The sequence below is a fragment of the Gymnoscopelus braueri genome (genome assembly GCF_963280865.1).
Source record: "Gymnoscopelus braueri genome assembly, chromosome: 12".
NCBI classification, from domain to species: domain Eukaryota; kingdom Metazoa; phylum Chordata; class Actinopteri; order Myctophiformes; family Myctophidae; genus Gymnoscopelus; species Gymnoscopelus braueri.
This window is the reverse complement of record NC_137614.1, coordinates 51,027,757-51,055,399: the sequence shown is the minus strand read 5'-3', so window position 1 is coordinate 51,055,399 and position 27,643 is coordinate 51,027,757. Positions and strand designations below refer to the sequence as shown.

Sequence of the window (27,643 nt, the reverse complement as noted above, 5' to 3'; positions counted from 1 at the left end):
TCCTACTGTCTGTCTCTCTCTCAGCTGTCCTACTGTCTGTCTCTCTCTCAGCTGTCCTACTGTCTGTCTCTCTCTCAGCTGTCCTACTGTCTGTCTCTCTCTCAGCTGTCCTACTGTCTGTCTCTCTCTCAGCTGTCCTACTGTCTGTCTCTCCCTCAGCTGTCCTACCGTCTGTCTCTCTCTCAGCTGTCCTACTGTCTGTCTCCCTCTCAGCTGTCCTACTGTCTGTCTCTCTCTCAGCTGTCCTACTGTCTGTCTCTCTCTCAGCTGTCCTACTGTCTGTCTCTCCCTCAGCTGTCCTACTGTCTGTCTCTCCCTCAGCTGTCCTACTGTCTGTCTCTCTCTCAGCTGTCCTACTGTCTGTCTCTCCCTCAGCTGTCCTACCGTCTGTCTCTCTCTCAGCTGTCCTACTGTCTGTCTCTCTCTCAGCTGTCCTACTATCTGTCTCTCCTACACTGTCTCGCTCTCAGCTGTCCTACTGTCTGTCTCTCCTATACTGTCTCTCTCTCAGCTGTCCTACCGTCTGTCTCTCTCTCAGCTGTCCTACCGTCTGTCTCTCCTACACTGTCTCGCTCTCAGCTGTCCTACCGTCTGTCTCTCTCTCAGCTGTCCTACCGTCTGTCTCTCCTACACTGTCTCGCTCTCAGCTGTCCTACTGTCTGTCTCTCCTATGCTGTCTGTCTCTCAGCTGTCCTACTGTCTCCCTCTCAGCTGTCCTACTGTCTGTCTCTCCTACGCTGTCTCACTCTCAGCTGTCCTACTGTCTGTCTCTCCTACGTTGTCTCCCTCTCAGCTGTCCTACTGTCTGTCTCTCCTACACTGTCTCACTCTCAGCTGTCCTACTGTCTGTCTCTCCTACACTGTCTCACTCTCAGCTGTCCTACTGTCTGTCTCTCCTACGTTGTCTCACTCTCAGCTGTCCTACTGTCTGTCTCTCCTACGCTGTCTCACTCTCAGCTGTCCTACTGTCTGTCTCTCCTACACTGTCTGTCTCTCAGCTTATGACCCATTTTCTCTCCTGTCTCTCCTTGTCTTCCTACAGTAGAACTTCAACTTGTTTTTTCCCCCAAAGAAACGTTGCAATAGAAGAGCTTTCTATTCTCGTCCTCTTTCATCCTCTCATCCCTTCTCCTCCCTCCGCTGATGAAAGGCTGACACGCCGTCTCTCCTTTCATCCTCATCCCTCGCTCCTCTCCTCCCTGACAACAAGACATATCACACACAAATGTGTGTGTGTGTGTGTGTGTGTGTGTGTGTGTGTGTGTGTGTGTGTGTGTATAAACGTCTATGAATATTGTGTGTGTGTGTGTGTGTGTGTGTGTGTGTGTGTGTGTGTGTGTGTGTGTGTCTGTGTCTGTGTGTGTGTGTATAAACGTCTATGAATATTGTGTGTGTGCGTGTGTGTGTGTGTGTGTGTGTGTGTGTGTGTGTGTGTGTGTGTGTGTGTGTGTGTGTGTGTGTGTGTGTGTGTGTGTACACTGTATTTGTGTGTTTTGGCTTTAAAAACACTGCTTTCTATTTCTCAGTTCGTCCTTAATGAGACCCCCCCCCCCCCACACACACACACACAGCTGCAGTGGTGGAAAGTATTTACTCAAGTAATGTACTTAAGTACACTTTTGAGGTATTTTTTACTTTACTGGAGTATTTTTTATAATTATTTTCAGTTCATTATACCTCTACTACATGTACATCTCAAATATTACACGTTTTACTCCACTACAGTTATTTGAAAACTTTAGTTACTAGTTACTTTGAAGATTTTGATTATAATTACAAAACTTACATTAAACCACTTCAGCCCTATATATACTTTGGCCATTTGAAAATAGACAGTCTACAATGTGACGCGTTGTGAGCTTGTAGATCGGCTATTTCCATACATTTTATACAAACTTGTGAAATGGGGCCATTCTGCATAATGAGTACTTTTGGTGTATGTTTTAATGCCAATACTTTTGTACTTGCACTCAAGTACATTTTGAATACTGGAATTGTTCTTGTAACAGAGTATTTCTACATGATGGTATTGATACTTTTACTTTTACTTAAGTAAAACCATTATTTAGTACTTTTAACACCACTTCACAGCTGGATTTATCTCTGGGGAGTTAGTTGATGATACAGCGGTAGTTATCTTCAAGGCCTCTACACCGGTCTGCACGCACACACGCACGCACGCACGCACGCACACGCACACACACACACACACACACACACACACACACACAGTGTGAACTAATTGAATTAATAAACCGATACATTTTCAACAGCAGCAAATAGCTGATCTACAAGCTCACAACGTGTCACGGTGTGAAGCGTTGTGAGCTTGTAGATCGACAGCCATGTCAGACAACACAGCACAGCCAGCCAACAACATGTCACGGTGTGAGCTTGTAGATCGGCCATTTTCACTATTTTTGCAAACATCGTATACGATGAGGTACGATGAGATCCCTTGGACACATGGGGTACGATGAAGCATAAAATAGGCTGTTTAAGTGATTAGTCAATTATAAAGAATCAATTAAGATTTTTAAAGCGTAACCCTTGTTTTGTTCTGTCCTTTGGGCTGTTGAGTTGTCAAAAATCTAATAAACTATTAATCACAAAAAAGCTTAATCGAATAAAGTAAGTTGGAACTAGAAAAAGTGCTCCTCGGAGCACAGGTCTCCGCCAGGTCAGGTACGTTATTGTGGCCTCCTGGTGGCGCTATAATAGGCCAATGTGAAAAGGGTGCCATTTATTCTTAGGTCTTTCACGGCAATCAGACACTGCATTCATGATTTGAGGCATTTTGTTCCAAAAATTTGTTTTGCTAAATTAGACCTGCTGGTGGCGCTATAACAGGCCAATGTGAAAAGGGTGGCATTTCTTCCTCGGCCTAGTGGGAATGTGCGTGTGAAAATTCACGGAAATCGCAAGCTGCGTGCATAGTTTGAGGCTTTTTGTTCAAAACGGACCAATCCTGCAAACTTTGGAAGCCAACCATAGGCAATGAGGATGGAATATGGGAAATCGGACAGATTTGTGTTGATCACATGACTATAGAGATACTGTGTACCGATTTGCATGACGTTTGGATAAAATCTGTAGGAGTAATGTAAAGAAAAAAGGGTTTTGCACAAATCGGCCTCCTGGTGGCGCTATAACAGGCCCATGGGGCAGAGGTTCTGAATTGGCATCCAGGGAGTGTGTGTGCACAGTTTCGGAGCGACCGGGCCAACGGTGCCAGAGATTAGCTGCTAACACACAGACAGGACGGACGGACGGACGGACGGACGGACAGGGGCGAAAACATACTCTCTCGCCATGCCTTTCGGCCTGGCGGAGACAATAATGGACAAGTTATTGATAGTTGCAGCCCAAGTACACAGAGAGCACAGGTAGAGAGAAACAAAGTGGAATAAAAGACAGCAGATATCAGCTCATACACAACAAAATAGGTTTTTATTACTTCCACTCCCATATTAGTTCTAGTCTGAATTCATAGAAAACCAGATGAATGGCTATAGAACATCTACACAGACTCAAGTCAAGTCTCATGATATAAAATAGTTCTCTATCTCTCTTTCCAGTAAATACATTTTCTCTTTTGTTTTTTTTTGGAACATTGGTTCAGAAAAATAAAGGCAGCCCCGCCCCTTTACATCAATAAACCCCCGGTCAGCCAATCGGCTGCCGGGGAGGGGCGGGACCACGGCGCATCTGACAGCAATGATAGTCCAACCACGGGGTCGAGTGTCAGCAGAAATGCCTCGCAGCCATTGGTCAGGGCTGGACAGGAAGAACATTTCAAAAACAGACACACACGTTAATATTATTTATATGTACAAGAAAATAAGCAATCTGCTGAATAGAAAATTCCCATATACAATTATATGATACTGATAGCTCTTAAATCAGACCTCAAAGAGAGTCTTGGATGTCTTTGAAAGACAGAGTCTGTCAAAGTCTGTGAAAACTATGATCTATAATCTATATGTGCAGGGCTGGGCGATACAGACAAAAATCTAATATTGTGATATTTTTTACCAAATCTCAATATTGATATGGTGATGATAATATCGTATTGTGACGATATCTTTTTCTTAAATGTTAAAAATAGACACAGCAGAGCTACAAACTCAACGTGCCACAACGTGATACGTCGTGTGCTCGTCAATTGGCTATTAGAATTTTATGTATAAAATGTATTTATTTTTTTACAGTCAACCAGGAAACGACAACACTTATGTTATATCACGATATTAGGATATCCAAATCCCATATTATGATATTGATATATTATCAATACATTGCCCAGCCCTAATCTGTAGTGTTTCAGTAAAACTCCCCAACTGCATTAAATCAAGTCTATTCAGAATTTAGCCGCAAGCAACTCTTAGATGCTATAATGCTATCTGACATCTGGAGTTGCAATACCAACCCTTGACAGCCCATTCATTCAAACAGAAAAGTCCTATCTGATTGTATTAAACAACGTTAAACCCACCAAGATTGCAGCTGTACGGAAAGCTTGGATTATCCTCTTTGTATCTGTCAAGTCTTTGTTTCATAAGAATCCACCGTAGAGACATGTTATGAGCTACTTTCTGACAATTAATTTCGTGCAGGTGATTATTTTTCTATGGTGTTCGAGTTTGGAAGCGCTCGTTTTCAATAACGGAACGTCTTGCTGCCTCCTGCATTATGTGACATTTAGAAACCGGCGGTACTCAGGCCCGTTGGCTGATTTCCAACGAGCGCTTCCAAACTCGAACACTAAGAAAAATTATCACCTGCACAGAATGTATTGACAGAAAGTATCTCATAACATGTCTCTACGGTGGATTGTTATGAAACAAAGAGTTAACAGATACAAGGAGGATAATCCAAGTTTTCCGTACAGCTGCAATCTTGGCGAGTTCGACGTTGTTTAATACAATCAGAAAGGACTTTTCTGTTTGGATGAATGGGCTGTCAAGGGTTTGTATTGCAACTCCAGATGCCACATAGCATTATAGCATCTAAGAGTTGCTTGCGGCTATTCAGAACGTACAGTTCCCCAAATTTCACAATGTCAGCCAACAATCCCAGACCAGAGCCCTCTGTCTGAAGGAGTTGAGACGCTCAATCCATTATGAACGTTTCCCAAACCTCCAGTAAATTCAATCATTTTAATTCCTGGAGCTAAAATTGATTGCAAAACCGTCCTCAGCCAACCCTCTCTCACCAATTGGCTAGATGTGTTATATTATAGTGTTATAATAGTATATTAAACTAGCAACAATCTGGGTTCCTTAAGACCAAAGCTGAGTCCACCTGGGATGTTGAAAATATGTTGCTCTCAAATAACCAATACAAAACATACTTCACTCTGCCTTACGGAAAAATAGACCATGTGCTGTTTTTTTCTTTTCGTCTTTTCATTTGCTGGTGAGAGTTAGCTGGATTGAGTTAGACGTCCAACTCTAACCGCTGACGAACGCACGATACTCAACATGAAAGCGTTTCGGTGCTAAATGGCTTTTTTTTCTCTCGTCGTCATGGCATCACACATGCTTCTGAAAATGCATACCGTGAAAATTCAAACCTGCACACAACATCTTTAAGGCTTTTTTAGACACAGAATAGACACATAATATATTATAGTGTGTGTGTGTGTGTGTGTGTGTGTGTGTGTGTGTGTGTGTGTGTGTGTGTGTGTGTATATATATATATGTATATATATATATATATATATATATATATATATATATATACACATACATACACCTGTATATATCGTTGTCTTATATAAAAATAGATTCTCAAAGCGCGTAAGCATGCTTTAAAAGGGGAACAGTCAACAGACAATGGCTTGATGCAGCATTCTATTGTTTAAATAATTTAGATTTGCTGCCCTCACTTTGCAAACAAAAAAAATATTTTTTTTTTCCTCCAATTGTGGCAAATACCATTTGGAATTGGAAACCCTTTAGAATACAGCTCATTATCCCAATTTCTGGGGAAATAAAATTCAAAATCTAAAGAAAACAAGAAAAAGGGAAAATAGCAGATCTACAAGTTCATCTACAAGTTGTGATTTTGTAGATCTACTAGTTTCCCTATTCATTGTACATTTAGGTACATGTGGTTTACCTGTTTAAGAATAAAATAATACCAAGTAATAGCCAAGTAATAGATAAAATAACCAGTCACTGTGGTAACTTGAGTAATTCAGCCCTAAAAAACTGGTGTGTGCTGTTATTTGGTATATGAGCTTTACACGCATTTAATGGCCTGTCATTTTAACCCATTAAGAACAGGGAACGCACCTGTGTCATTTTGAGATTTCTTTGGTAATTCAAAAATAGCAGATATACAAGCTCATAGCGCGGCACCGAGTGCCGCGCTATGAGCTTGTAGATCTGTTATTTTTTTGAAAAATTGTGAAAATTTTGTGCAAATCTTTGAATATATATTTTTTTCAAGCGAACATGTTAACTCAAAGCTTTGCTTCTGTGGATTCTACAAATGTCTTACAAAACAAGTGTTTTGAAAAAAACTTGTTATAGCATGTTTTAAATGTCATAGCAAAACATGTTGCTATAATATGGGTGGTTCTGAAACATCTTTTCAAGGCCGCGGACCCCCATCTCAAAATATATTGTTCCAGGGACCCCCATTAGCAAAGCTTTGAGTAAAAAAAATACTCTTTAAAAAAAAGGTATATATATATATTCAAAGATTTGCACAAATTTTCACAATTTTTGAATAGCCAAATAAATCTTAAAATGACACAGATACCTCTTCACTTGACAGGCCACCATTTAACTCTGTAAATTAAAAAAAAAGGCCAAAATCTAAGTTTAAAAGTAAGTGCTGTTTTGCTATCGTAGGGCAGTAAAGTGATTGTGTGTGTGTGTGTACTTGTATAACTACACTTGTTGAGGGCCAAAAAAAACTCCCACAAGTACAGTAGAATCTGAGAAACAGACATTGTGAGGACGTGTGTGTGTGTGTGTGTGTGTGTGTGTGTGTGTGTGTGTGTGTGTGTGTGTGTCAGAGAGCTTACAGGTCACATGCTCCCTGACCACGCGCACACACACACACACACACACACACACACACACACACACACCCCCCACGGTTAATGGAGGGTGCTCTGCCTATTGAGCAGCAGCTTACTCATAAAAGCATTTAGATAAAAATACATTTACAGCAAAGCTTTGTCATCATCATCATACACCACCACCACCACCGTGGTAGGCTTACTGGACGAGCATCTGCTGCTTCCGCAAAGCAACAACAACAATATAACAACAGTCAGGTCAGATCACCGTGGCGACAACTAACAGCGGCTCAGTCAGCATATAAAACATCCAAGGCAATGGCAAATAGTGCAACGTGTTACACAGACCGATATATCAGTTTAAAGACAGGCTGGGGAACTCCACGAGCATTTAGAAAGGAATGAAGGAAAGAAGGGTTGGTTAGGTAAGGTAGGATGGTACGTTGTTGGATAGGTAGGTATAGGATCGTAGGTTGGTGGATAGGTTCGATGGGTAGGTAGATGGGTAGGATGGTGGATAAGTAGGTAGGATGTTAGGTGGGTAGAATGTTAGGTTGGTGGATACGTTAGATCAGTGGTTTCCAAACTTTTTAACTTAGAATTCAAAGATCCCCCCCCCCGCACCCAAATATGTGCGACACGTTGTGAGTAGGGGTGTGCCGACTAATTTCACCAAATGATACGATACGATATTTGGCTCACAACTTCGATACGATTTCGATACGATACGATACACACTTTTTTATTATGAAAATATATGGGGGAGAGAAAATGCAAACAAATTATTCTGTTTTTGCATTATTCAGACGCAAACTTGTAGCTTTTCAGCTACAATAGCCGTTTTGAATCCAAATAGGGCAGTAGTGTGACACCTGACGCGAAAAAAAACAACATGTTGTCACCCTTTTCACCTCGGGGCTGTTTTCAAGCCTGATTATTATTATTGTAAAAAAAATTATATATTTTTTTTTTCCCCAAAACGATACATATCGTCACGAAAACGTATCGCGATATATCGCGGGACGATATATCGGCACACCCCTAGTTGTGAGCTTGTAGATAAGCTATTTTTACTACTTTTTAAACGTTCAAATGTTTTTAAATTTATTTTTATTTCAAGAAAAAGTTTGATAGTTTGGGGGCTAAAATGTTAAAGAATATTTAGAAATAACTATCAAAAAGAAAATGAAGGAAACTAAAAATGAAGGGATATTTACTTGAGAGCTGCTGGTCGTCAAATGATTGGCTTAGGAATGCGACAAAAACAAAAAAATATCCATGAATTCAAGTCTCCATGGGGTGACTAATTGATAGAAAAAAAATATTTTTGGGGGTGAACTATCCCTTTAAAAATGGGTCCGATGGGTTCGATTCCCGCCGGGGACGCTGTGGGCGCTGGGGGCGTGTCTTCTCCTCCGCGTCATCAGCGCCCATACCCTAGGTGGGGTTGGCGAAAGGGCCTACTCTGTGTGGAGTTTGCATGTTCTCCCCTTGTCTCCTAGGGTAGTTAATACCCTCACAAAAACATGTAGTAATCCTGGTCGCTATACCGCCTCCCCCATGACAGCCGGGGCGCCTGATGGAGGGGAAGGGAACTGGTTGGAATAACGTGTTCCTTCCACGCGCTACGTCCAACCAGGGAAACTCCCCCCTGTCAGGTGACAAGAAGGTCAGTTGGCTCTCATGCCTGAAGGAAGCATGAGCTCGGCCCATGGCCTCCCTACTGTGGGGGACTGGTGTAGTGCTGGTGTAGGGCTGGTGTAGCGCCCAGGATCACTTAGGAAATTGGCACCGGGTGAAAAATATGGGTTACAAAAATCGCGGGATAAAAAAATAATAAAAAAAAATGGGTCCGAAACCCACACATGGGTCCCGAGCCACTGTTTGGGAACCACCGGGTTAGATAGCTATGGCTTTATAGGTAGGTAGGTAGGTAGGTAGGTAGGTAGGTAGGTAGGTAGGTAGGTAGGTAGGTAGGTAGGTAGGTAGGTAGGTAGGTAGGTAGGTAGGTAGGTAGGTAGGTAGGTACAGTAGGTAGGTAGATAGGTAGATAGGGAACACTCAAAGCCTGTTTAGAAAAACAACGTGCAGCTAAATGCTGATATGTCCCATCATGACCTCAGATATGAAATGTTTAACCATCATTATTCTGCAGCTATATTCCAAAAAAAGACAAAATGACATAAGCTGCAGAACTATATCAACCAGTTATAAAAAAAAAGTGATCCAATGCAAAAACATCAAACAATCTCCACAACGTTCAGCGTGCAGTTTACTGGAGACAAGACCATCTCTGATGAGAGTTAAATCCCAACTTATACAATCCCCCCAGTTTCAGGTCTTTACCTAACATACAGTCATCTGCCCACAGACTAAAAACACATTCACTAAATCACAGCAGCTTCAACTGTCGCATACATTCATGTCCATGGTCTTTTTCAACCTGGGTTCTATTTCCCCTTTTGGTCTGAGGGTGGCGCTAGAGAGTGGCTCACTCAAATGGCCTAGGGCTCATCCTCCAGAGTATGAACTCCCTCAGTAGGGTTAAGCTGCCAGTTTAGATTTTGAGATATCTTTGTGTCCAAGTTTGACATTTTGGCCTAAAGGTTGCGCTAGAGGAAACAAACAACAGATTTCTTTGGCTATTCAAAAATAGCAGATATACAAGCTCGTAGCGCGGCACCGAGTGCCGCGCTACGAGCTTGTAGATCTGCTATTTTTGAAAAATCGTGAAAAAATATTTTTTATATTTTTTTTCAAAAAACTGTTAGGATTTAGATTTTTTCATGAATCCACGGAAAATACAACCCAGGCTGAAACATGATGGACAGTTTCACCAGATGTTTTCTGCTAAACAACTTTTTTTTCCCCCCTGTGGCAAAACATTGCTGACCATTTCTGTCAGTGTGTCAACAACAGGCTGGATCCCATTCAGCTCATCCCCCCCACCCCCCCAGTTGTCGTTTGCCAAAAAATAGCTGATCTACCACTTGCTGAGCGGCTGCCATCATGTGGCTGACTGAGTAGAAATCAAGCTTCAGCCCTTTGGGAAATATCCATCAAAATCTGTGAAAGTTTCATTCACTCCACTAAGTGTCCATTTCCACACATTGTGAAGGTGAAGTTAACCCATTAAGACCTGAGGCCATTCTTAAAAATGTTTTCTAAATCCTAACAGTTTTTTGAAAAAAATCTAGAAAATATTCTTTCAAGATTTTTCGAAAATAGCAGATCTACAAGCTCATAACGCGGCACTCGGTGCCGCGCTATGAGCTTGTATACCTGCTATTTTTCAATAGCCAAATAAATCTTAAAGTGACACAGACGCGTTCCAGGTCTTATCTAACCTGGTGCAGGGGGGTGGTGACATTGCCGTTATCATCGTATAAATGTGTTTTCATAATTGTTCTCTTATGATCCAGCGAGTGTTTACTATGATGTCATGGTTTGTCAGGAAGAGGTGTGTGTGTAAGAATATAAGTTCAATTGATCTGAGGGGCTGGAAGGTGGGACCAGGGTCTGAAAGAGCATCCAATGAGATGCAGCCTACTGTATACAGCGTTTAAACGCTTATGTCACTTCTTCCATTGCACAGAGCCGGATCAACTGGTCCTTTTTTTGTTTGTTTTTGCTTTCCGTTATAGGTGTAAAGAGAAGGAGACACCCTTCTCTTGTCAACTATCGCTGAGCCTTTTATTTTTTTAGGTGTGCAAAAATACTTTGTTTACCCGTTTTCTGTTAAACGGCAAAATGTAACTTTTTTTTTATGAATAAAATGTCATTTTGTCCAATCTGTGTCGGTAGAGTATGTTAACACATTCACTGCCATTGACGGAGATCTCCGTCAATTGGTCTTTTCAGTTATTTACGGTAAATTGCACAGCCTGTGCGTTAATATGGTACCTCTCGATCAAAACCCCCAAAAAATCAATTAAGATTGAGGATCACAGGAGTTGAGCAGGTATATCGTGCAGTGAAAAAGTGACACAAGAGACTTTTAACCCATTAAGACCTGGAACTGTGTCCTTTTTAGATTTGAGCTCAAAAGCATTATTTTACACTTTGGGCTATTCAAAAATAGCAGATATACAAGCTCATAGCGCGGCACCGAGTGCCGCGCTACGAGCTTGTAGATCTGCTATTTTTGAAAAATCGTGAAAATGTGTGCAAATCTTTGAATATATATATTTTTAAAGAGAACATTTTTAACTCAAATCTTTGCTTCTGGCGGGTCCCTGGAACAAAATATTTTGATGGGGGTCCGTGGCCAAATACATATCATTTTTGGGGTCCTGGACATAAAAAAGTTTGAGCACCACTGATATAGAAACATACGTTTTTCAGAATACTGCTGAGATTTAGGAGACATGTAGAATCGGCTTCAGGTCTCAATGGGTTAAGAAGTAAAGTCAGACCAGATGAACCGATCACAGGAATGAATGCGAGACGTAAAGACGACGGTCAGACAACTCTCCATCTCTACATCAAACAATAAAACATCCACACAGATTCTAGTGATGAAACTGCTTTGACAAATCAAAGGAATGTCCCGTTAACATCGTACGCCGTGACTCACAGGGCGTCAGAAGGGAAACAAACCGCTTTGTGTAATCCGGCACGATGGGTGTCGTATCCCTTATTAAGAAGGTCAAAAAGGTGAGGTTCCCCGACAGAACCAGATGAGAACCACTGAATCTGTTGGACTGTTGTCTGTTCTGTTTAAGAAGGTCAAAAAGGTGAGGTTTCCCCGACAGAACCAGATGAGAACCACTGAATCTGTTGGACTGTTGTCTGTTCTGTTTAACACATTGAATGCCAATCGCGTAGATCTACGCGAACCTATTTAAAGCCGCAGCGTGCCAGTCGCGTAGATCTACGCGAACCGCCGATTCCCATGTTAATCGCCCAAGGTGCACTTTCCGATTTTTTTTGATCCATTTCCGTTTCCGGTTTTCGGTCGGAAACGGAATTATTCGGGTTCCGGTTTTTTCGATCGTATCCGCTTCCTGTCTGGGATCCTGTTTAAAACTCGATTTTCTCGGTTTGTTGTTTTTCTCCTCGCTGATCACTGTTTAGCGTGTATCGGCTGTAGCTTCAAGATGGCGGCTCGCATTTGGAAACTGTTTTCGCTGGACGTTTCTCACGGATCCGCTGTGTGTTTAGAACCAAATGAACGCGCACTTTTAACTTATTTAGCGAGGTCTGTGGCGACATGATAAAAACAAAAAAACAACAATAAAACGCTGGCACTGGTGAGTACATTATGAGATTAAACTCTGGCATGGAATGTGTTAAAGAAGAACATTTCTCTTCCATGTAGTCACATTTATGATTTTTTTCTTTCGTCTTTAATCCAGCTTTAAGAATTTCTTTTCCTACGTCCTCTTATCAAACGTCTGTTCATTTTTGGTTGCATCTCAGCTGAGAACATCAAAAGGTTTGTTTACTGTATGACTTCAAATGACACTATAAAACAGAACCATGTCTAATGGAGTTATTTTTATGTCAATAACTTGGCTCGTTGAGTAGATTCCTCCCAGGTCGTAACGTCCAGTTAACAACCGCACACTTTCCTTCCTCCCGTGATTGGTCAATTTGATCCGGCGTGGAGGAAAAAAGTCGTCCAATAACAGGCCAGGCAGCATTTGGAGAAGGGCGTGGCCCAGTAGGTCAGACAAAAAGAAGTGATAATGATACAATTGTAATTGTAATTGTAACAGTTTTCCAAGGATTTAATTCTCCAAGACGTGGCTTTCGTAACAAAGGTTTCCTAATTCCAAATTAATTTCAATTACTAAGTCAAGTAAGCTGGGTTTTGTTTAACAAACCCTTCTGGACCGGCAAACACCTTGGAGTAAAACAAATAATAAAACATACCTCAGCATTTTAGGTCCATAATCTAAATGTTAATTGGAGAAAAAAAAAAAAAGAAGAAGTAAAAAGTCCAAGTAAACTATGGAGTGAGAAAGATGCTCCGAAAACAGGCCCAACTAACTTCCCAGATGAAAACAAAACTTTAAAAGAATAAATAAAACAAATGATCTTTTATCTGACCGCTGCCAAAAAGTTCACATAAAGTTCTTGGCATGACTTGCATCAAAAAAGGAGCTCCATGGTGGTGGCTAAGCTACGCAAGGTTAACATGTATAGCGGTTAGCCGTCCTGTCCTTGTATCCGTACATTCCGGTTATACTGTAGCTAGGCTAGTTGGCGTTTAGCTGCTAGCTAGTCTGTTGCTGAATCCATGAAGGAGGTCAGCCTAAGTCGCTGAAGTACGCTAGTTAGCATGTAGAACGTAGCACCAGTCACCAGTCAAAGAGCAGGATTTCACAATGAGCGCCCATACTGTTAGGTGTGAGGCGTTCTCATGAATAGTCAATGATTTGAGGGTGGATAACGGTATCCGCGGGCTTCGACCGGTTATTTTTTTAACAAGTCAGACCAAAACATGCTGATCACAATATGCATCAAACGACTCGTTTTAATGTTTAACAAAACATCTCGACATCTCCTGGAGCCTGGGGGGGGGCACAGCTGTGGCGTCGTGCACTTCTGGACTACAAGCGGAACTTAAAAAAATAAATTTCCCCCAAGTCTCAGAAGAACTCCAGTCGAGTCTCCGTTAACCTCTACTGCACTACCTCTGTGGACGGGCTGAAGACATGGAAGGTTTTTGATCAGATCTACATCAAAAGCCAAACATGTTCATCAGTAATCAATAGCCAAGAGCTTCGTCAAGGTCCCTCAAACAAACAAAACACCCCAATGACTGCTTCTAGTCTCTGAAGAACAGACCGACTAAATTACACTCACATGGACAATTATGCTCCTAAATCAGCATGTTACGGTGTGAGAGGAGACGACGATGGTTTAACCCATTGATACCTGGAACGCATCTGTGTCACTTTAGATGTCTTTGGCTATTCAAAAATAGCAGATCTACAAGCTCATAGCGCGGCACCGAGTGCCGCGCTACGAGCTTGTAGATCTGCTATTTTTGAAAAATCTTGAAAACATTTTTTTTAATTTTTTTTCCAAAAACGTATGATTTTATTTTATTTTTAAGAATCGCCTCAGGTCTTAATGAGTTAAGCCGGGGGTTCCATTAGGTTCAGCTGATTTTGAATCTTCAGCTCGTGTGACACGACTCTCTGCTCAAGAAGGGAGAGAGTCGTGGAAAAGCCATGGTGACCATCGATCCTCTTCTCCGTGTTGAAGGTTCACGTTTCCCACCCGTCCTGGCGAGGAACCGGTACTTTGAACCGACAGACCTGCAGGGGACGCACGCGTCCAGCGGAGGAGGGCTCCGCAGTGCCGCCGACACGTTCCATATTCACCAGTACTCTGAATCAGAGTCCCGTTTATTGGTTCACGTTTATTGGTGCCAAAGTATTGTTCACATACAGACTGGTTTCCAGTTGAGGAGCTTTTTCTTTTGTCCCGCCACCTCCATCAGGTAAAAAAAAACAACAAAGGTGCTCAATTTCCCATTTGGATTTTAAACATGTCACATGTTTCCCAGACAGCGTCAGGTTGGGGGGCCGGGGGTCTCCTAGACCCCAGGAAGGTTTGCTCTGTGGAGCCCCGGGGCCACGGCTCAGGGTTTGTGGGGTCCGGGGGAGAGGACCACCGGCGTGGAGAGGCCGTCGACGCTCAGAGCTGGAATGTGGATCTGATTACTACCATTGGTGGGGAACTGGAGGGGGAGAGAGAGAGAGAGAGAGAGAGAGAGAGAGAGAGAGAGAGAGAGAGAGAGAGAGAGAGAGAGAGAGAGAGAAATAAATTGACAATTAACCTTAAGCCATTTACCATTTAACACATTCACTGCCAGGGGCTTTCTAATGCTGGCAGGTAGCTTCTGCCAGCATTTGTTAGCATTCTGACAGTTTTTTCAAGAACCACAGAATATTTATCTCCAGTATGATCGATCCCCTGATGGTTGCTAATTACAGAGGAAATCACTGTGAAAAAAGAATGTCATCGTGACCTCCTGTTCTCTTGTTATGCACAGTTTAAAATAGCATGTTTCGCCAAAAATACATAGTAAAAAAGTACAAAGGAGCCGAGATACAGGATCTTTGTTGTTGTTGAAATGACGGACATATCCGTCTTTGGCGGGAAACGTTTTAATTTGAAAAGCCAGATATATTCGTCTTTGGCGGTAAATGTGTTAAGACCGGGGAACACATCTGTGTCATTTTAAGATTTCTTTGGGCTATTCCAAAATAGCAGATATACAGTGCCGCGCTACGAGCTTGTAGATCTGCAATTTTTTTGGGGGAAAAAAAATCGTGAACATTTTTCCAAATCTCTGCTCTGCTTTTGATATCCCCCCCTCTCTGGGTCATACATTTTTATGTCCGGTAGGAGGATATGTTTTATCTCTGCTTCTAGTCAGACTGAATTAATTAACCCATTGAGACCTGAGGCGGTTCTTAAAAAAGTTAAAAAAATAAAATAAAATCCCAACATTTTTTTTTCACGATTTTTCAAAAAATAGCAGATCTACAAGCTCGTAGCGCGGCACTCGGTGCCGCGCTATGAGCTTGTAGATCTGCTATTTTTGAATAGCCAAAGAAATCTAAAATGACACAGATGCGTTCCAGGTCTTAAAGGATTAAGACATGCATTTAGCTTTTGGGAAATGTAAACTGTATACGTTTGATATAATAATGACATAATATCACAATTTAACAATTGAATTAAAACAAATTATGACCGCTTTTAACCCTGGAATCCCTATTTTGAGCAAATATTAAAAAAATGTCAAAGATTTTCCAATTGTTTGAAAAAAAAATCCAAAATAGCAGCTCTACAAGCTCGCAACACAACAACACTTTGTGAGCTTGTAGATTGGCTACTTTTGCTATTTGTCACACGAAGAACTACATATAGAGCTTAAGTGGTTGAGATTTTACTAATCAAACCCTGTGTATTATGATCTTTGACCAGCAGAGGGCGAAAACTACAAATATAATATTCAATATGTCTATTTTTTTTGGTAACAATTGTAGCTCTTGTGTTGTTTTGTGGACTAGAATCAGAACTGTGGATAACAGCAGGTCAAAGAGGACCCTGTTGAAACGTACAATGACAAGAATAATAACTCAGAGATGTAGACGTGTAATCCTTCATAATTCCATCGTTTTGTCCAGTGCACCATGTGACAGATGGTGTTATGAAGGTCTGAGCCAAAACACAGGACACGCACGCACGCACGCACGCACAAGCAGCTACATACACACAAGCACATTTATTAAGGCAGGATTTGTGCACACATCCCCCCGCCACTCACACACACACACACTATACTGTACATTTATATATTTTAACACAACCCACACACACACAGGCAGTGAGTGTGTATAAGAATAGCTTGTGTGTGTCAAGGAGACTGAAAGTGGTGTTTATTTGGGTGTACGTAATTGTTGCCTGCTAGCCGGCTTATGGCACAAGTTTCGTGTGTGTGACTGTGTGTGTGTGTGTGTGTGTGTGTGTGTGTGTGTGTGTGTGTGTGTGTGTGTGTGTGTGTGTGTGTGTGTGTGTGTGTGTGTGTGTGTGTGTGTGTGTGTGTGGAGATATTTTTCATGTGTCATGACACCGATATTGTATGATGTCACAATGATATTGATGATGTCACAATGATCTTTCATAATGTCACAGCCTGCATCTGTGATACATGTCTAGGTCATCATACAGCTATAGCCCCATTACCAACCTCTCCCTCCGCTATACAGCTCCGAGATGAGGATCCCACTGGGCTGGCTACCGGCAGGGTAGGGTCCAGTGGATTACCTTTATCTCCCACATCGTATCCAAAAACTAAAGGCAGTCCCCTAAACCTACAGATGTTTGAGGAGTTTGTGGAACCCTACCTTTTTAGAACGGGGCGAAACAACCGTTTAAAACGCTTATTTAGTCAGCCTGTGGCCATGTTTCCCATTGTACCCAAACCGGGAGCAGTACATGGCACCTGACGTAGAGGGTTCTTCCGGGTTGAATGGGAAACATGGCCACAGGCTGACTAAATAAGCCATTTAAGCGGTTGTTTCGCCCCGTTCTAAAAAGTTAGGGTTCCACAAACTCCTCAAACATCTGTAGGTTTAGGGGACTGCCTTTAGTTTTTGGATACGATGTGGCGAAAAAGGTAATGCACGGACCCTTTGCCGGTGTTCTATCGCTGCCGGTAGCCAAGCCCAGTGGGACCTCATCTTGGAGCTGTATAGCGGAGCGCAAGGTTTGTAATGGGGGGGGTACATACAGCATACTAATTAGTGATGTTAGGGACAGTGACATAAGGGCCATTCACAGCAAGCACCATAACTATAAATATGTCGTTTTAAAAAATGGTTCTAACTCAAATGGATGGCAGCGTCCACAGAACCACAACTATAACCACAACTGTAGTCGTGGACAATAAAGTTTGGAACACTTTCAGCGCCATTTTATGAACGATAGAGACATGGACAGCCAATCAACATCCATCAGACGGACATCTGGGATGCAATCAGTCTCACTGACCCTCGGAAAGGTTTATTAACCCATTAAGACCGGGAACGCATACTGTGTCATTTTAGATTTGTAGCTATAACCATTATTTTATACGACTAAATAGCAGATATACAAGCTCATAGGCAATCTGTGCCGAGCTTGTAGATCTGTCATTTATTTTTAAATCATGATTTAAAAAAAAAATATCTTTGTAACTCAAATCTTTGCATCTGGGGATTCTACAAAATAATGTCTTATAAATCCTATGTTGCTATAATCAGAGGTTCTCAAACTTTTTCATGTCAAGGACCCCCAAAATGATATGTATTTGGCCGTGGACCCCCAAAATGATATGTATTTGGCCGCGGACCCCATCTCAAAATATGTTGTTCCAGGGACCCCCCAGAAGCAAAGATATGAGTTACAAATCTAGACATAATATATATTAAAAGATTTGCACACATTTTCACAATTGTTTTTTTTTAAAATAGCAGATCTACAAGCTTATAGTGCGGCACTTAACTCTTAAACTGCCAGGGTTTTTCAAAAATAGTTTGCCACCTCTGCCAGCATGTTTCCAGGTAAAACATAGGAAACATGTTATTTATTTCTCCGATTATTTTTTTAACATTGAAGTGAATGGAGCAGCAACTTTTTGGAAAATGTTATCTCCTGGTTCTTTGTGAAGAACGGAAAAAAGGAAAACCCCCAAAAATAAAGAATAATTTTAGATAGTTTTTATTTTGTTTTTGATAAAAAAAATAAATAAAAAAAAACTTTATAAACGTTTTTGGCAGTATATGAGCTTGTAGATCTGCTATTTTTTGAATAGCCAAAGAAATCTTAAAGTGACACAGATGCGTTCCCAGATTGAAAGGCTTAACGGAGATGAGGAGACGATTATGAACAGCTGGCAGGCTAGCTGGCATTACCTATAGGCTCACCTCCTCATAATTAATAATCAGTCAGATTATCCATGATTATATCCTGTCTTTCAGCACCAAAGATGTAGAGATCTCTCCCCCTCTGTGTGGGCTCTGACACAGCTGGACTGCACCGTGCGCGTTAGATCGTTCCTCAGTGTGGACGCCAACTTAATTATCCTTATATTATCGTTATAGTGCTCAGTGTGAATGGCGCTTTAACCCATTAAGACCTCAGAAAATCGTGAACATTTGAGTCTTGGAATATATATAAACTGCTCAAGAATTAAGGGATCAAAGTGTTCCCTTAATTATTTTGAGCAGTGTATATTTTTAAACATTTGTAACTCAAATCTTTGCTTCTTAGGGATTCTACAAATGTCGTCTAACAGTTTTTTTTTTTAAACGTATGTTGCTATATATCAGTGGTTCTCAAACCTTTTCATGTCAAGGACCCCCAAAATTATATGAATTTGGCCGCGGACCCCCATCTCAAAATATGTTGTTCCAGGGGACCCCCCAGAAGTAAAGATTTGAGTTACAAATGTTCGCTTTAAAAAACGATATATTCAAAGATTTGCACACATTTTCACGACTTTTCAAAAATAGCAGATCTACAAGCTCATAGCGCGGCACTCGGTGCCGCGCTATGAGCTTGTAGATCTGCTATTTTTGAATGGCCCAAGAAATCTAAAATGACACAGATGCGCCCGTATCCATCAAAATAACTGTGAATGTGCCTTGTGCCGTTATGCCTGCTGTGTGTAGCATAGGGATTTAGAGTTGCTTGTTGTGTGATTATGCTACTACTATAGTCACAACTATTTTGTCACCTGATGATGGTGTACTGTTAATGGATCAATGTATTTACCTGGAAGGACAGTTTGGCGGGGGAGCGAGGTGCGATGGGACTCAGCGTGCTCCAGAAGTGAATGGTGGAAGGAAGAGGACTGGGAGTTAATAAGACTGGAGTCTACAGAGAGGGAGAGAGAGAGAGACAGAGACAGACAGAGAATGAGAAATATTTAACCAAACCAGAACCATTACACGTCAGACTACATAAGCACACACACTAAAGGGTGTCACGATACTCGATACATACCGAAAATGAATCAAAATGGACTTTACAAGCCCTATCGCGATATCGCTGGGGGTGACATGCAAGCCCTTTCAGTGGTGGAGAACGCTGGATATAAACATTTAATCAGCGTTCTAGAAACACGTTACAAATTGCCAAGCAGAATGCATTTGAGCACAAGTGTGTTGCCTGCGATGTATGAGAAATGAAGGCAAGAGTTACTGAAGGGCTGAGCCAGTTTATATTTTTTACATGTTAAACGTTTTATTATTGCATGTTCTCCCCGTGTCTCCTAGGGTAGGTACCCTCACAAAAAACACATGCAGTAATCCTGGTCTCTATGCTGCCTCCCCCTGGTCAGCCGGGGCGCCTGATGGAGGGGAAAGGAACTGGTTGGAATAACGTGTTCCTTCCACGCGCTACGTCCTACCGGGGAAACTCCCCCCTGTCAGGTGATAAGAAGCGGCCTGCTCACTCCTCATGCATTGATGCAAACAAAGAGTCAATAGCCTAAAAATCGAATATCGAATCGTGACATTAAAATCGAAAGTCGAATGGAATCATGGATTAGGCGTATCGTGACACCACTAGCATGCATGCACGCACACGCGCACGCACACACACACACACACACACACACACACACACACACACACACACACACACACACACACACACACACACAGAGTGGTCAGTGCGTACCAGTGCATGTGAGGTGATGACAGTAGGAGTGAGGAGTGAGTTGGTAGCAGAGCCAGGAGCCAGGAGACTGTTGACGGCTGCATTCACCTGGAAACACACAATAACACTGTCGTTACAACACAACAACACATGGTACTGTCTACACTAAACAATTCACACGCGCGCACACTCCCACAAGGTTTGCATGTGAGTTGTACATTTTAGATGTCGACTTTTGATCCCCTTTGGTACATTTTGTATTTCTTTATTCATTTATTTTGATTGATTTGATTGAGTTATTTATTTAACACTAATTAAAAGTAATTTTACTTTCACATAGTATAGGCATCGGGGCAGGGTTGTTGAGGGTAGGCCATTTGTAGACTTTAACTCAAATCTTTGCTTCTGGGGGAAAAATGTTCGTCGACTACCTTTTTTCACTGACGAAAAACTACATAAAAACTAAGCTAGGATGACTGAAACTAAGACTAAATATATTGACAATTTCGTCAACAAATAAAAACTAGACTAAAATGTTAGTGAGGGATCTAGTGGAGAAGAGATCCAGTAGAACTAAAAGACAAGTCATTTTATGTTTGGTTGCACCATTCGGTCCACAAGCTCACAACGCATCTGCTATTTTCAGCATGCAAGCCAAGTGTAAAATCAACCATTACGACGCACCATCAAAGCACCGCCAACATACATTTTAGTCGACTAAATCAACTGTAGATTTAGTCGACTATAATCTTATGAAATTTAGTCAACTAAAACTAGACTAAAAGTAAAACATTTCAGATGACTAAATATGGCTATAACTAAATGGAAATGTATTCAAAAGACTATGACTAAAACAAAATAAAAATTTGCTGTCAAAATCAACACTGGTTCCCGGAATGAATGGGTTAATAATAATGCTAATAATAACCTTATCCAGAGACAGTCCAGGGGGGAGCAGATACGGGGAGGAGGGCAGCTCCAGTCCACGAGGTTTCTTGGGTTTAGGAGGAACCACTTCCGGGGCAGAGGTCACAGCAGGGGTCACAGACGTTGTTACTGTGGTAACTGAGGAAGTCGTGAGAAGACACAAACAAATTGTTACAATAATGGTGCATTAATTTTATCCAAAGCCCTTTACAATGTGCATTACCATTCACACACCCATGGAGGAGGAAACCATGCAAGGCACCGACCTGCTCATCAGGAGCATCTGACAGTACAGCCTTGCTCAAGGACACTTCGACAGTTAACACATACAGTGCCAAGATCGCATCGATGCGTTCTTTCAAATCCATCGCTTGAGTGCCAGGATTCCAAAGAACGCATTGATGCGTTCTTTGGAATTTTCATTGTTTAATCTGTGATCGCACGGCTGTGTTTATTTCTCATCAACACTTTTGTTTTCCACTTAAGTCACACTCACCCGGAGCCGGATGTAAAAAAAAAAATTCATTTCCGGGTCACATTGTTTTTCTCCGGTAATTTTCGGCCAGAATAAGGAAAAACACAGTTTTTCACACGGTATAAAAAACGAACGGACAGCTCAACTTCTATTTTCTTTGGTCCGGGCGACTAACAGTCATCGTCGTAGTGTATCACGTCGTTTTCAGGCCGATCAGCGGACCAGAGATTGTCGAAAACGTCACATCCAGTGAAAGACAGGATATGACGTGGGCCTGTTTGGGAGGGGGCGAGCGAGGTGATCAATGTGTGGATTTGCTGCTCTCTACTGGTGGAACTGTTATATGTGCTTGACAACACAATCAGAGAATTTATTTGAATGAAAAATTACAAAACAAAAAAAATAAAAAACACGCAAATTGCTGGCACAGGGGTGAGTACATTATGAATAAACTCTGGCAGTCAATGTGTTAACAGTAGGGATGCACCCATATGGACATTCTTGGCCGATACCGATGTTTAAAATAACAATTTAATCCGATATCCGATAATGGTTTATTTAGTTTTTGGTGTTATTATTTCCCCCTTTTGTGCCAGGGAAACAAATAAATATTCATTATAAGAAATAACTGCTCAGAAACACAACATAATTGCCTTGATGCAAGTAACATTAACGAGTGTCAACGAGCATCAGCTGGACAGTGACACACACACACCTCAGCTGTGCTGAACTGAAAGTGACTGGAGTTAGTTAAAAAAGAAAGCTGTTGAATATGACATGATAATGTTTACTGTGATTATGGTAATCTTACATTTCATATCATAAACACCATAGAGTAAAAACTCCTGTAACTTTAACCCGCCAAATAAATAAAAATCAACCGTTATCGGCAAATATCGTCCGATACCGATATGTGGACGATATATCGGTGCATCCCTAGTTAACACAGTCGGCGTACACTGGGATTCGAACCGGGAACCTTCCGATCCCCAAGCGGACGCTCTACCACTGCCGATAACCAACTTTTAATGTGCAGATTATGTGTGATGGTATTTTAGTGTGTGTGTGTGTGTGTGTGTGTGTGTGTGTGTGTGTGTGTGTATGTGTGTGTGTGTGTGTGTTTGTGTGTGTGTGTGTGTGTTACCTGGTACAGAGGCCTTGACCTCAGCCTCCTTCACCCCGGACCCCAGACAGGAAGTGGGCAGGACTTCTATGATGGAGAGGGGGGGCTCTGGGCTCTCTGGACCACACGTCAACTCTGGTACCTGAAGACAAAACGGAGTGGTCACTGGGTCCAACCAGACGGAGTAAGTAACCCACTAACTAACTAACTAACTAACAACAAACAAACAAACAAACAAACAAACAAACCTATCTACTAACTAACTAACTAACTAACTGATGAAGACAAAAGGGAGTGGTCACTGGGTCCAACCAGACCGAGTAAGTAACCCACAAACTAAATAACTAACTAACAAACAAACAAACAAACCAACCAACCTATCTACTAACTAACTAACTGATGAAGACAAAACAGAGTGGGTCCAACCAGACCGAGTAAGTTACCCACTAACTAACTAACTAACTAACTAACAAACAAACAAACAAACCTACCTACCTACTAACTAACTAACTGATGAAGACAAAACAGAGTGGGTCCAACCAGACCGAGTAAGTTACCCACTAACTAACTAACAAACAAACAAACCAACCTATCTACTAACTAACTAACTAACTAACAAACAAACAAACAAACCAACCTATCTACTAACTAACTAACTAACTAACAAACAAACAAACAAACCAACCTATCTACTAACTAACTAACTAACTAACAAACAAACAAACAAACAAACCAACCTATCTACTAACTAACTAACTGATGAAGACAAAACAGAGTGGGTCCAACCAGACCGAGTAAGTTACCCACTAACTAACTAACTAACTAACTAACAAACAAACAAACAAACAAACCAACCTATCTACTAACTAACTAACTAACAAACAAACCAACAAACCAACCTATCTACTAACTAACTAACTGATGAAGACAAAACAGAGTGGGTCCAACCAGACCGAGTAAGTTACCCACTAACTAACTAACAAACAAACAAACCAACCTATCTACTAACTAACTAACTAACTAACAAACAAACAAACAAACCAACCTATCTACTAACTAACTAACTAACTAACAAACAAACAAACAAACCAACCTATCTACTAACTAACTAACTAACTAACAAACAAACAAACAAACCAACCTATCTACTAACTAACTAACTGATGAAGACAAAACAGAGTGGGTCCAACCAGACCGAGTAAGTTACCCACTAACTAACTAACTAACTAACTAACAAACAAACAAACAAACAAACAAACCAACCTATCTACTAACTAACTAACTAACAAACAAACAAACAAACCAACCTATCTACTAACTAACTAACTAACAAACAAACAAACAAACCAACCTATCTACTAACTAACTAACTGATGAAGACAAAACAGAGTGGGTCCAACCAGACCGAGTAAGTTACCCACTAACTAACTAACTAACTAACTAACTAACAAACAAACAAACAAACAAACAAACCAACCTATCTACTAACTAACTAACTAACAAACAAACAAACAAACCAACCTATCTACTAACTAACTAACTAACAAACAAACAAACAAACCAACCTATCTACTAACTAACTAACTGATGAAGACAAAACAGAGTGGGTCCAACCAGACCGAGTAAGTTACCCACTAACTAACTAACTAACTAACTAACTAACAAACAAACAAACAAACAAACAAACCAACCTATCTACTAACTAACTAACTAACAAACAAACAAACAAACAAACCAACCTATCTACTAACTAACTAACTAACAAACAAACAAACAAACCAACCTATCTACTAACTAACTAACTGATGAAGACAAAACAGAGTGGGTCCAACCAGACCGAGTAAGTTACCCACTAACTAACTAACTAACTAACTAACAAACAAACAAACAAACAAACAAACCAACCTATCTACTAACTAACTAACTAACAAACAAACAAACAAACCAACCTATCTACTAACTAACTAACTAACTAACAAACAAACAAACAAACCAACCTATCTACTAACTAACTAACTGATGAAGACAAAACAGAGTGGGTCCAACCAGACCGAGTAAGTTACCCACTAACTAACTAACTAACTAACTAACTAACTAACTAACTAACTAACCAACCAACCTACCTACTAACTAACTAACTGATGAAGACAAAACAGAGTGGGTCCAACCAGACCGAGTAAGTTACCCACTAACTAACTAACTAACTAACTAACTAACTAACTAACCAACCAACCTACCTACTAACTAACTAACTGATGAAGACAAAACAGAGTGGGTCCAACCAGACCGAGTAAGTTACCCACTAACTAACTGACAAACCTACGAACTAACTAACTAACTAACTAACTAACTGATGTCTGACTGCGTAACTGATTATTCGTTTTTTGTGCATTTGATGACCGGCAGCGGTTCCGGCAGGAGAAGAGTCTCCTTTGTCTCTCCTACCGGAACCGCTGCCTACTACAAAATATCCATCAATTCAAGTTTCCATGGGGTGACTAATCGATAGGAAAAAAAATAACTTTTTGGGTGAACTATCCCTTTAACCCTAACCATAACCTCATAAAAAAACGATGACTACTAAACCTAAGTTCAAAACCACGCCCATACGAGGCCAAACGCCCTGAAAACAACAAGGGACTCTCACCTCTCCTCCTCCCAGCCCTTTGTTCGCTCCCTGCTTCAGAAGCGCCTCCATCTCTATAAACTCCTCCTCCACCGGGAGGTGTTCCTTCTTGATTGGAGGGGGTGCCCTCGTTACCACGGCAACCTGTCGCAGCGTTGATTTTGACAGCAAATTAGTATTTACTTTTAGTCATGGTCTTTTGAATAAAATTCCATTTAGTTTTTGTCATACTTTTGTCACCTGAAATGTTTTACTGTTTGTCTAGTTTTAGTCGACTAAACATCATAAGATTATAGTCGACTAAATCTACAGTTGATTTAGTCGACTAAAATGTATGTTGGCGGTGCCTTGATGACGTCGTAATGCCTGATTTTACACTTGGTTGCATGCTGAAAATAGCCGATCTACAAGCTCACAACGCGTCACAGCGCGCGACGTGTTGTGAGCTTGTAGATCTGCTATTTTCAGAGCGCAACACCCGAGCGCAACCAAACATAAAATGGCTTGTCTCTTAGTTCTACTGGATCTCTTCTCCACTAGATCCCTCACTAACATTTTAGTCTAGTTTTTATTTGTTGACGAAATAGAGCACTGAAGTCTGACGTCACTGCCACTAGAGGGCGCTGTTTCACGCGTTCGCGGCTTTATTTTTTGTGTTGAAATCCCCATTTGGGAATCTTAGATCACGTCATATAAGAACTGTGTTCCAAACATAAACACACCAGCCTGGCGTTTTTGTCAGAGGGGTGGCTCTGCATCGTTGATGATATTCATTCATATTTGATACAGCCTGTTTCTGGTGAAAAAGGAATAAATTCTGCCTTAAAAGTCTTAAGAACTACTACTTCCGGGTCTGAAATCACTGTCCCCACAGCAGCCCCGTTCATGGGAAATGTAGTCTTTGGGTCGTTTGACTGGTTTCTAGTGTTTATATTGTGTTACTCTTTGGGCAAATGTGTACATTTACACCTTCAGTCGATGCTTTACATGCATATGAGTAAAAACGCCAGGGTGGCGTGTTTATGTTTGGAACACAGTTCTTATATGAAGCGATCTAAGATTCCCCAATGAGGATATCAACACAAAAAGTAAAGCCATGAACCTGCGAAAAGCGCCATCAACTGGTAGCGATGTCAGGACTTCGGTGCTCTTATTGTCAGTATATTTAGTCTTAGTTTTAGTCGTCATAGCTTAGTTTTTATTTCGTTTTCGTCAGTGAAAAAAGGGAGTCGACCAATATTTTTCGTCATGGTTTTAGTCGACCAAATCAAACACTGACCTGTTGTTGTTGATGTTGTTGATGTATTGGTGGCGGTTGATGATGATGATGATGATGAGTGGGAGGAGGAGGAGGGTTGATGACCACAAACACAGGGTGAGGTTGGGGGGGATGATGGCTGACCGACCCACAGTCCACCTGCTGATGATGATGATGATGATGTTGTTGTGTGTGTATGGGGGGGAGGGTGAGGAGGGGGGTGTTGGAGGACGGGTCTCCAACACCGGTCAGGTAGATCTGAGGAGGCGACGGGGGAGGAGGAGGAGGCGGGGGGTGCTGGAGGGGAGGAAGGAGAGAGAGGAGGAGAGAAGAGAGGAGAGAAGTAAGTAAGTAAGTAAGTCAAATGTATTTGTAGAGCACCTTTCACACACAGTGATAGCCACACAGTGCTTCACAAGCATATCAATAAAAGAATCAAAAACTAAATAAAACAATCGCCATATTAGCAAATCAACCAAAAAGAGTAAAAGAAAACAAATAAACTCAGAATAAGGCAGAGGAGAGAGAGAGAGAGAGAGAGAGAGAGAGAGAGAGAGAGAGAGAGAGAGATGTGGAGGAAGGCGAAAAAAACGAGTCAAAAGATATTAATTAATCTTCACACAAGACCAAAACAATTCAATGAATGAATGAATGAATAAATGCACACACACATCTGAATAGAATTTCAACAGGTGCTGGATCTTCATCGGGTACATGCATGCAATGTACATAAGACAGTATGCAGGTTTTAGGTAGATTTTTAGGTAGGGTAGAACACCAGCAGTACTATGAATGCTGGTAGGCATTTACAGTAAGCCTTGCCGAGCCATGTGGCCCATAAGGCAGGAGCCTATCTCCTGTTTCTGTAGCGTGAGGAGGCTTGATGTAGAAGTACAGAACCTGGACATGACACTAGTATGTCACCCTTGATGCTGAGTGCCAAGCAGGGAGGCATTGGGTCCCATGGTTATAGTCTTTGGTACTGTATGTCCCGGGCCGGGGAATCGAACCCCGACCTCCCAATC

The 27,643-nt window shown here is 41.4% G+C and overlaps 1 protein-coding gene across 1 annotated transcript in view; it reads right to left on the bottom strand.

Annotated features, from left to right (window-relative positions):
• Nucleotides 1-14,223: 14,223 nt before the first annotated feature.
• elk1 (ETS transcription factor ELK1) overlaps nt 14,224-27,643 on the bottom strand; it is a 36,434-nt gene continuing 23,014 nt past the window's right edge. Inside the window, exons 6-12 of the mRNA XM_080444448.1 lie at nt 26,640-26,915; nt 25,382-25,504; nt 22,756-22,876; nt 21,138-21,274; nt 20,231-20,317; nt 19,322-19,423; nt 14,224-14,732 (exon numbers count right to left, since the gene is read on the bottom strand). Of these exons, the coding sequence (XP_080300574.1) occupies nt 14,634-14,732; nt 19,322-19,423; nt 20,231-20,317; nt 21,138-21,274; nt 22,756-22,876; nt 25,382-25,504; nt 26,640-26,915 (945 nt within the window). The 3' untranslated portion in view covers nt 14,224-14,633. The remainder of the gene's footprint in view (nt 14,733-19,321; nt 19,424-20,230; nt 20,318-21,137; nt 21,275-22,755; nt 22,877-25,381; nt 25,505-26,639; nt 26,916-27,643) is intronic.